Source organism: Nicotiana tomentosiformis, chromosome 9 (genome assembly GCF_000390325.3).
Source record: "Nicotiana tomentosiformis chromosome 9, ASM39032v3, whole genome shotgun sequence".
Classification (NCBI taxonomy): Eukaryota; Viridiplantae; Streptophyta; class Magnoliopsida; order Solanales; family Solanaceae; genus Nicotiana; species Nicotiana tomentosiformis.
Window position 1 is genome coordinate 8,880,833 of NC_090820.1, and position 11,887 is coordinate 8,892,719.

At 32.7% G+C, this 11,887-nt stretch overlaps 1 protein-coding gene across 1 annotated transcript; it reads right to left on the reverse strand.

The window, feature by feature from the left end:
* Window positions 1-4,191: 4,191 nt before the first annotated feature.
* LOC104115062 (ER lumen protein-retaining receptor) lies at window positions 4,192-10,290 on the reverse strand. The gene is made up of 6 exons (XM_009625635.4): window positions 9,961-10,290; window positions 6,967-7,232; window positions 6,710-6,825; window positions 4,895-4,968; window positions 4,640-4,703; window positions 4,192-4,553 (listed from the first exon to the last, which is right to left on the reverse strand). Exons 1-6 carry the CDS (start codon window positions 10,049-10,051, stop codon window positions 4,517-4,519), a joined length of 648 nt encoding a protein of 215 aa, XP_009623930.1. The 5' UTR covers window positions 10,052-10,290; the 3' UTR covers window positions 4,192-4,516.
* Between the last annotated feature and the right edge of the window lie 1,597 nt (window positions 10,291-11,887).

The window sequence follows — 11,887 nt, forward strand, 5'->3', positions numbered from 1 at the left end:
ATAGAGAGTGGAATCATTTTATTAATAATTATAGTAAATACATAACAGAAGAGTTATATAAGCTCGCTGCACCTACTAAGAATGGAACAAGCTCCATTCTATACGTCAAGTAGGATTTCAAATAAGCTCTCAAAAATATCAAACACTCTGACAGAGAACCTCTTCTATACAATATGCACACCCACTAAGGGACATCAAAATTATAGATCCTATATAAGTTTTTATCTATCCAAAAAGAGCTTTTTTGAGTCTTCCTCCTCCTGAATGAAGGATATTGAATTCTATCCATGTGTAGCTCTCCTCTAGCCTCCCTAAGCATATTTTGAGACTCGAAAAAGAAAGTAGCTTCAGAACATTCAAGATCATAGTTAGCCAAAATATCTGTCACTTTGTTTCCTTCTCTATAGCAGTGTGTGATAGACCAACTCTGCATATGTGAAAAAAACCATTGTATGTCTTTGATAGTATTCAAAATATTCCAAGGAGGATCACTGATCTTGGAAATCCAATCAGTAAGTAGAGGTTAGAATCACATTTCTAGATTTTTTTTTATGCCAGCCATATTATACCATTGAATTTCAAATTTGAGGGCTATAGCTTCAGTTTTATTATTGGTCATGTTACCAAAAGGAATAGCATAAGCTTTTACTAGATGTCCTCTATCATTTCTGATAATACCACCTCCTGCACTAAGACCTGGATTACCTTTGGAGAACCCATCAGAGTTGAGTTTCATGAATCCAGTTTGAGGAAAGGTCCATTTGACAGCCACAGAAGTAACGTGATCTCTAGCCATTTCTATGATCTCTTGAAAAGTCTTCCAATTTAAAAGAGGTGGAATCTTTGAAAATTGTTTGTGAGATATAATGATAAGTTGATCATAAATTTGGAGAATAATTATGTGAGACTGCATACGTACATTGTCAAACCTGTTCCTGCATCTAACCTTCCAAATATTCCAAATAATAATACGAGGGAGGATTTGTAGAGCCATCTTCTGAATATCATTTTTCCCTTTAGTCATCCACCAAGTAATAATCAGTTGCCCCAGACAGTGATATTGTTGACGAATCCCAAAGGCCTGGTTAAAATATTCCCATACCCTCTGGCTAACCATACTGTTAAGAAATAAATGTTCTTCATCTTCTTGGTGATGAATAGTGCAACAGGAATATTTAGAGGGTAGGTGAATACCAAATCTTCCCATATTTTGATCAACGGCTACTTTATGTTTCAGAAGCCTCCAGAGAAAGAAGGAGATTTTAAAGGGATTTTTCTTATGCCAGATCATTTTATAAACTAAAGTACAACCATGATACTCCCTAATACAATTCCAAGCAGATTTACAAGTGAATTTCCCATCTGTGTTAGCAGACCAAATAGGTTGATCTTGCAAATGAGGAGATTCAATTATAATTCCATGAATATGGGAAACTATATCATTAGGTAGAACCTGATTAAGCTTAAATGTATCTCGGCGACAATTGAAGATATAGTCACACCTGACCTTTGACACAAGTAGAGGCATTTTCATATTGTGCTAATCTTCCTTTACCAGACCAATTGTCCCACCAGAAACTTATATTTCCTTTATTGATTTTCCACATAATCAAGTGATCAATTTTATCTCTACTTTTCATAAGCCTCCTCCAACAGTGTGATTGAGTATAAATCCACTTTCTGGCTACAGGATGAATTCTGCTGGCATATTTAGCATTCAGAAAATCAGCCCAAAGACTCTTCTTAGTTCTATACTGCCACCATATCTTAGCTCCTAAGCTGTCTGAGATGTCTTGAATGGATCTAATTCCAATTCCTCCTTCCCCTGTAGGGTGACATAATTTATTCCATGCTACCCAGTGATGCTTATTTTTCCCATCTTCTTTATGTTTTTACTCCTAGTGTATACATCATTTTCTTATGGGATCTTACATAAATATCCCAAAAAATCCCAACTTACCAACCTCTAGCCACTAATCATATATAGACTTACCAAAACTAGTCAAACACATATAAAAACTGAAAATCCAAATAAATAAGGTTCTTTCTCTCCAAGAATTACACACAAAGATTTCCTTCCATATTTTTAAGCGTGATTAGCAACATTAGATGCAAGACGGAAAGGAAATTTAATGGATAAGGTAGCAAATAAGATGATGAAATACATATATATATATATATATATATATATATATATATATATATATATATATATATATATATACAAGATTCCAAAAATCTAAGCAAAAAAAGTACTTTATTTATTGAAAACATATAGATGAATCAATATACAAAATTTGAGGAAGATTGGAGGTAAATTGGTATCAAAATTCGTAGTTAAAATTGAGTGCAAAAAGTTCTTCTGCAACACATGTATCACGTATGTATCTCACACGCAAGGTATACATGGATATACACGTGATATATATTTGATACAAATATGATATATCTCTGATACACGGTGTGATACATATATCATTTTTTCATGTTCATCTTCTACTTCGAATTTTCAATTCAAACCACCTCAAAACTCCACCAAATTATCCCAAAACTGAGATTCAAACTCCTTAAGATGTATCCAATCAATTCTATTAACACTCACTCAAAACAAAGCAAAATTTTGACTTTTGTTTTTGCTACAAATAGCTAATTGTCCAATATTAGTAATATTTTATAAATTGGCCAATTTTTGTAATAAGCTACTTATAAATGGAAATAGCTTGTATTTTTTTTCTTATTTACACCATATTATTTTCTACAATCTCTCCGCCTAACCTTTACATATTTTAAGAACACTATTAATAAAATTATTTTAAAAAATTAAATCAAATTTACAATTGTTCTTATAAAAACTAAAAGACAAACAGTCAAATATCAATTTGTAAGGATTTGAAATGTAGGAAGAAGCCATTGGATTGGAATGTAATCAAAGGATCTCCTATGGAATAGTAATATATATGTAGAGTGTCCCGTCACTCCTTTCTCCAACCAAATATCAATTATTTACTCTGTTCACTTTTACTTGGCACGTTTTAAGTTTTCAGGCCCCTTAAGAAATAATAAATTAAATACATAATTTATCACGATACTCATATTAATTAATGCATATTTTATTGAATTTGAGAAAATGATTTGAAATGAGTAATAAATATTGTGGGTATAACAGGAAAAAAAAAATTATCTTCTCTTGATATGAGTAAATTGACAAGTAAAAATAAAAATCTATTTTTAGTATACCTGCTAAGTAAAAGTGAACGGAACGGAGGGACTAGTACTTTCTCTCCTCCTGATTAATAACATATTTGGAAAATCAACTTATTTTGAAAGTACTTTTCAAAAAAATATTTTTGGAGAAAAATAGCTTTTATTTGACTAATCAACTTAAAAAGCATTTTTGAGCAATAATTTATATTTGACAAGCTTTTCAAAAAGTACTTTTAAATATCAAATTACGAGTAAGGACATAAAGAGGGACATAAAGAGATGTACTTAATAGTTAATATTATATAAATATATAAATAATTATAAATATTTATTATTAAAAACAATACCTAATTTTTTATTTAAGTAAGTAAATATAAAAATAAAATTGAAAAGTACTTTATCTTTCGAGATGATTTAAATATATCAAAAAAATCAGTCAACAAATATGAAAATTCATCCCAAAATTCATTATATATTACTTAATAGTTTAAACTAAGTAAAATTAATTTGATATATACAATATTTTGCTAAGGGTATTTTTGGTAGGAAGAAAATTTAAAATTACTTTTGCTTTTGGTGAGAAATTACTTTTTTTGCATCTCAAAAGTACTTTTTCCACCAAAAAACTTGGCCAAACACCAAGTTAAGAAAAACACTTTTAGCCTTGAAAGAAGCTTGGCCAAACAGGTTAATAAGACTACTCTACTGTGAGAATGAACGACGATTCATTTAAATTCATAACTTTTCATGGGAACCCTATATATATATATATATATATATATATATATATATATATATATAAAGACGTATTAAAAACTCAATTAAAATTAAATCTGAATGCATAATTTAAACAAATATTAAAAGTAAAAATTATTAAATTTAAATTCACCTCTAATATGTAGGTGGTTATCAATTGGACTCAAAAGTTGTTTGCCAATGAAACGAAAAAAATATATATATATTTTATAAACTGGTGAGGGATAGAAGTTGTGATAATTTTCTCTTTTTCTTGAACTGATAAGAATGCTTCCCCAAGCATAAATAAAGTCCAAGAAACAATTTCTAGTACAACAAAAATGAAGTCACAAAGTTTTCCTGTTACATAAAGAATATACTTCAACAACTTACTAGCAAAAACATGTTTCTTGATAAAAGCAGATTCTAAAAATTATGATATATGTATCTGGTATCTTACTCTGACCTAATTAGCCAACAAAATAAGGATGTTTTTAGCTCATTAAACATCCAGATGTTCATTGGATCATCTTCAAAGTTTCCGGCCTGCTCCTGTTTTCTTCGATATGAGGCGAGCTCAGGCAGGAAGTTCGAGTTTGGTGTTATTCTTCCAGCTGCAACCGATTATTACCAATGAGGTTATAACGTTACAAGAATGTAGCCTGTATGCGGTTTTACATGGAAATGCTAATATTTTTACCTTTGGAAGTAGTAATAGAAGAAATCAGCGTAAAGCGCTGTCTGCACGAGGCCTGCAATCCAAGCTGCAATAACAAAGACCAATGAAGCGCAGAAAGTTGTCATTTTCATAACAAAACACATGAAACAGGAGCCTTAAAGAAGATGTCTGTCTGGAGGTAAAATGCTAGTTAGATCTAGAAACACAGGCATTGTATCTAAGCAAAGAATAAACGAACAAACAAAGAATTGAGAAGAGGTAGGTGGTGATTCGTACTTATCCAATGTACAAAGTGTGGTTCTGTGAAGTAGCGATATACCCAGTTCAAGATGTAAAGTGACCGATACGCACTGCAAAACAAGAATCAAGAAAACAAGTCAGGCAAATTTGTCAGGACTTCCATCGTCACATAAATGAACACCATGAAGAGCGAGATCAAAGAATGATTGCTAATCCCATGTCTCCAAACTTTTCCAGGACACTCTTAATCCAAGAGCACCTATTGGTTTGTAATAGCACAAACCATTGTTACATATCCTGTTGGTCTGTAACCATCACATCTAGGCAAAATATTTGTTACATCGGCCAAGCACGTGGCTTCTTTTATGATGAGGCAGAGAGCCAGAGACTCTTTAATGAAGGAAATCAGTCAATTTAATACCTGATGAATTATGTGACCATCTTATATAATAGCTTAATTATGTATTTAACCCTTAACAGGTCATGTGCTACAGCAAGAAGAATTGTTCCAGGGTCTGAACGAAGATAATGATACAGGGATGGCATGGATCCAACTACTGAAGAAGAAAACGAGGCGGCAAGTCAAGTAAGTAAGCAGTGATCTGAACCAAAGCACAAGCTTTGAAATAGAAAGAAAGAAAGAAGGAAAGCAAGAAAGAACTATCTGACATCACTATCTTTCGTAGAGCAGGAGAGTGCTCAGGTCCGTCTACGTGTGATTCCTCTTTTAGTTCCTAAAACGTGAGATGAGCTGCTGATTCTACTCTTGGAGTGATTCAACATAATTCTTCCAGAAAAGGATTTTAACTGGAAATAAGATACAAGAATTAAAAAACCATAGTTTTGAGAGAAAGACGGGGGTGGATTGTTTTTTGCTCAACTGGCTGTGGGCTTGAAAATTGTGTTTCCGAGCAGAGGGCGGAGAGGAATTTGGTGCTGCAGGTTTGATGACTATGAGACAGGTTGAAAATTGCTAGTTGGGCAAGGTAATCTACGATCAGATCATACAGAAATAATAATAGTATCAATAAATTATCTTGTAACATTAAATGACCTTGTCAGCCAATTGAAACTAGTTCAGACTTCTCAACCTCTAGAGAATCAATGTGTTACACTCCAGCAGGCTGACTTTAGCCAATCCCAACTAATCATTCAATCAACTACACCTCATTCCTAAATTAGTTGGGATTGGCAATAATGAATCCTTGGTATCCTTTCCCTCTATCCAGGTCCACATTGTCAACAAAAGATTACCCGGGAAATTACTTTAGCCCATGCTATTATATCAGTAGATAACTGGTTCACTTCTCTAATGACCATTTGTCAATGCCCTTAACTATATGCTCTTCTCATTCAGTCATTCCTATATTTTAAGACGTAGTCTAAACCTTTTGCCCACTTATCGTAATTTCTTCTATAAAATAGATAGAAAAACAAACACCGAGAGCCTGTTATTTGAAGTTCATTTAACTTTCTAACCAATCAACAGAGAGAAAGAGAGAGAGAGAGAGAGAGAGAGAGAGAGAGAGAGAGAGAGAGAGAGAAAGAGATGTGTCTCTCCATGTACAAAGACAGTTATTCAAAAAGGATTTCAAAGAAAAGGAAGACTACAATTATGGATCCAAGGATAGCTTATCACGCTTGTTCACATTAATATCCAATCGCCTTAAGAATAAATAGCATCTACAAGTGGATAAATAGAAACTGAGATCTTCATTTTAACAAACAAACAAAAAAAAAACCGAGATAAAAGCACTTAGTAAACAACATAAAGAAGAAGAAAAAAGTAAAGAGATTGAGATGTGAGCATAACCAACTCTTGCAAAAGGTAAGAAAGGAAAGATACATCACCCCAAGAGTAAAATGTATTGTCCAGTCAAGTTGTCTATATTTCTCGTTCTTTGCAACAAGACCAGCTGAGGAAGGATGGCAACAGCTTCCAAGAATATTGAAAAGGTCCACATTACCTGGTCAAAAATGCAACCACATGTCCTTGATAATGAATATACCAATTAACGAGAAAGTGGAAGCACATCCAAGTGACATAATAATATGAAATGCTACAACAAAGATTTAATTCCAATGAGCTATAGAGAGTGCATCAATACCTCTTTGAAGGTAAACTTCTCATGTATAACAAGAGCCAATACCAGGCAAGGAAGCACAAGGAAAATGTGACGAAACGTATCCTGGTCTTTGTCATAAGATCTGCGGACAATTTTGTGATGCCTCATGTACCACACAATTGATAAAGAGCTTCCCAAGAAAACCAACTTCATTGTAGTATTGTATAGTGAAATAAAGTCTGTAAATATGTCCAAGTAGCGAGTAACAAAGACGAGAGCATATAGCTCTTGAGTCTTCAGAGAAATACCTGTGAATAAATAACTCTACCATTAGTTAACACAGTCTAGTCACTAGATGTAGCTTTATACGGTCATAGGCCAAATTAACAATTTCATCAAGCAATAACAATTATGCGTATACAAACATTCGACAACTATAAAAACTATGAATGAACAAATTACATGTGCTACTGTACCATCTACATTCTTCTACTGCAACCAATCTGCTTGGTATAGATAAAAAGAATGCTTTTGTAGCTTGGCAGATTCTTTAAGGGATAAATCTCGACCAGCATAATGCAGAATGCATCAACAGTTCCAACAGTCCAGGTAAAACCCCTCTAGGCCAGTGTTCGTATTGTATCCTGCTTAAGGGCAATCAAAAGGGCCAAATTTTCGATTCACATGCCTTGATCCACTGCTTAAGTGTCAGTGGGTTTAATGAAAACAAGATTATTTGGATGACTTAAGCACTTTGAAACTAACATTCCAGCTTGTTCACTTTAACTTTCACTGAAACATTAACAAACCTAGCCTGCTTTTCCTTTATCTTAGTACGCGTAGTCACATCAAATAATTGATAGAATAGGCATCCATTTCAATGTGCTAGTAGGAAATTAAACATATGCAGATGTGAAGTCCCAGGCACGACACACATATGGCATATCCATTATAACCGCTACATCATTCTGCTTCTTCGACCTATTATTTCTATAATACTAGTACACACAAAAGCAACTAAATCCTTACTGAGATATCTTCTCAACCTCAATACTCCATTGTTGCACCTGGACTTTCAGATTCTTTTTTGTTCTGCTTGTTTTTTTTATGGGTGATTAAGGCTCCATATAAAAGTTCCTTTCAGGTTGACAAGCATTTCTTCTCCTCGAAATACATAATTCTAGGACAGATTGCTCTAGTAATAAAATACAGTCCCGAAAAAGTTTTCTAGCATATCAAAATTAAATTTAAAGTAAATGAAATAATATAACTCAAACAACAGGCACACAGGCATACAACATGACAGGTTTTTTCCTTTCTGTACCATTCCAATTTTATTGGATGTCCGACAAAAGGAGATTTTTCCCCTTATCTAAAAGAAAACCAAAGAAGCACAGACCCTTAAAATGAAGGCTTCCACAGCCCACCACCTACTTTTCCTTAAGTATCCCATATCCTTGTTTGAGATTTAAACCTTGCGAAGGAACCTTCAGACGCAAATTTACTTAACCTTCTGAGGATAATATCGTTCCACTAAAAACGTTAACCAAAAAACAGTTAAGATCATGTTTCTCTCAAACAATTTTCTCCCTGTTTGTCATGATATTTATTCCTCTCCGAAAAGCATACTAGTGATTTTAACTTACTAAACTACTCTTCTCTAATTATTTGCTCTCAAACAATCTAAAAGAAAAGGACCTCTCAGGTGTTATAATTTCGTTTTACTCTACACATTCTCATTTATTTTCTAACAAATATCACACCATTATCTAATGAAGCATTAGACTCTGCTTTCTGCAATATAGGAGCTTTTCGCCCAAATGAGAGCTAATTAAAGCAGCGGAAATGTGACATTTCTGTTCGCCGAACATGTTATTCATCGCGTTCTTCTATTGAAAGTGGTTAGATCTTTGATACTTTCTCCCATTTTTGGGCCACTTTTACATAAAATAACAGTATCTAGCGCAAAATTTTACATAACAAGTCAAAACACAAGTTAAAATTTCGAGAATAAAACAAATTATGAAAACCAGCCGGCACAAACAGATTGCCTCAAATAAAGTCTGCCCAGATTTATAATTAAAGCACAATAACATCCCTCAACCAACATAACCAAAAGCAATCATCCTCAATTTAAAAGTACAACATTTCTGTGTGCCTGTGGGGCACGCTCGAAACACGATGGATAATAGGCCCACCCTCTACTCTTCTCCACTTAAATACCGAGTTGTTGTCCGCGGAAAGGTTCGAGCTCATGATGTGTGCCTAACCTACACATCACGCACTACGCTGTTACCACTAGACCAAAGCCATTGGGGCAACATTTCTGTGCAAAACTGAATCTCTAATTTAAAAAATCCAACATTTTTATTCAAAGTTCTATTTATGAAGACAATTTTCCTACAAGAAGTAAGAGAGCAGCTGAATAACACTTTAAAATGAAAACTTAGCAGGCAGAAACGGATTTCCTCAACGTCTATCCGAATCAAAACTAAAGCAAAATGACATCCCTTAACCTCAAAAAGCAAAAGCCATCATCTTCAATCAAGAATCACCATATTTCCAATAAAACCCAATTTCAACAACAGGAAATACCAATCCATTCACCTCATCAGCACAAAAAGAAATTCCTTCCAATAAAATGGCAAGACCACAAACAAGACATTCCAATAAAATGCATTTATAAATCCAATTGAAAAACAAGGAAAAAAAAAAGGAAAATACCAATATAAGCATTATCCCATCATAATAAATAACTATAACTGTACACATCAATATATACCTATAGCTGAAAAATGGACAAAAGGATACACATCGAATGACAGCCAAAAAACACATAAAATGTAACAATATACATTAATTTTAATTTCTAAATACTAAAAATGCAGAAAAGGGTGCACATTGATGACAGCCAAAAAATAAAAATGTAACTATAGCACAAATATTACCCTATACAAAACACAAAAAATAAAATGTAACAATCCACATAAATTTGCTAAAATAATGGAGAAAATGTTAGGAAAATAAAAAAAATACCAGCACAAGATTTAATAGTATGGATCTTGAGGAGCAAAACAAGAACACTAGCCAAATGGGTCATGTCCCCAGCAAGCCTGAATATATTCATCTTTGGTTATATCCAAACCCACCAACAAAATTTTCACAAACCCCAAAAACAGATCTACTGAGAAAGTAACAGATCTTGTCCGATTTACACACACACACTGCCACCAGTTTTTTGTTCTTGAAAATTTTACGGGCCAAAAAGAAGGATTTTTGGTTGGGTAACGGTAAGAAAACGGGTTTCACGGCGTTAGGCTAAAGAGGGAAGTGGTGTTTGCAACCACCTATGTACGTGTCTTATCCAATCAAAATTTAGCTTCAAGCGTGTTAAAAGTGTTGATTAATAGTACTCCGAATTTATATGGCACGCTTGAGGAGTAATTAAAATTAAAATTAATAAAAAAAATTGCATGTTTAGTGAATTTCACATTCTTTTTATTTGGAAGTTAGTTTACTTTAGCATTTATAGAGAGTGTTTGGATTAGCTTTTAAAAAGTAGCTTATAAACTACAAGTCAAAAGTCATAAGTTGGTAATACTCAACTTTTGGCTTTTGGCTTATTTTTGTATTTGTTTGTCGTGCTTTTAAGTATTTTTTATCATTGTCAAACACCACAAAAATTATAAAAGTATTTAAAAGCCAATAAATACTTTAAATTAGTAAATCCAACCACCATCTTAATGGTCCGACTAATTCAAATTTATATCATGTATAGCTTATCCCGTTTGGCCAGATAAATATTTATTTTTCACTTTTTTCGGAATCAATGTTTGTCCATGAACATTTCAAATTTTACTTGAAGTTCAATTTGGAACTTTCTGAAATTTGAAAAACTACAAAAAGTTATTTTTCATAATTTTCACTCCAAATCACTCACAAAAATTTAAATTCATATCCAAACACAACTCTAATTTCAATTACTATTTTCACTTTTAAAAAAATTACCTTTTTCCGAAATTTTACCGTTAGCTTTCCGTTTTTAGAACCCTTGATTAAAGATGAAAGTATTCCATATATGCTACCATATCATCAATGTGATTAATTATATGTCGTATTCATTATATTTTTATTGTGTGGTTAGAAAGGGTAGTATTTTATATCAAACTATACTATAACAAGTAGAGTCTCCTTGCACATATTTATTCATATATTTAAACAAAATAGTTCCTAATTTGTCTACGTTTCATACGTTTGCGATACACATAGGAAGAACAGCAACGAAGTATGACATTGGTAATAGTAGTATGCTTGACATATTTTTTTTGGTTTCTCATCCGCTATTCTATAATTTTATTATAGCTCGTCAAATTTAAATTCGTATTGCTAAATCCATTAAAGGGGAAAGTGTTCTCTACAGAATTTCAATCTTAGACATCTCATTAAAAATGTAGTAGTTTTATTCATCCAATCATAATTATTGGTTGCTCGATATGTTTGTTTGTTGGTCTCCATTGATGTTGAAGGTCAAGATTTTATCAGTTATAGTAGAAAAGTCAAGAAATTCACAAATATATTCCAGGAAGAATGTGTTTAATTTCTTCTAATGAAATTGTTGTTGGAATAAAGTGATAGCTTCATTTTGGGGTATTATTATTTATGTTCTTTAAACATACCATTTCCATATATCGGAAGTGGTCACTTAGAATATTTAGCTCCCATTTGGATATAAATTTTCTTTATTATTTTTAAAAAAAAAAAAAATTTAAGTTTCAACTAAATCTATATCCAAATGTTAACTTAAATTTGATATGAAAGAAATTGAGAAACCAAAGCATATGGAATCTATGGGTACATAATAAATTGGAACTTAACACCTCACTATAAAAGACTATAGAAACCAAAGCATTAATTAGCTTGAGTATTAATTGCTTCAATTCTTTTTCAAATGCTAAAACCTTCA

Excerpts from the sequence above, each read along its gene's own strand:
- LOC104115062 (XM_009625635.4), bottom strand. The coding sequence starts at position 10,051 with ATGAATATATTCAGGCTTGCTGGGGACATGACCCATTTGGCTAGTGTT. Across the intron at positions 6,826-6,966 it reads AGAAGTTTACCTTCAAAGAG|GTAATGTGGACCTTTTCAAT; the intron begins GTATTGATGCAC and ends ATTTTTGACCAG. Across the intron at positions 4,969-6,709 it reads CAATACATTTTACTCTTGGG|TGCGTATCGGTCACTTTACA; the intron begins GTGATGTATCTT and ends CTTGTTTTGCAG.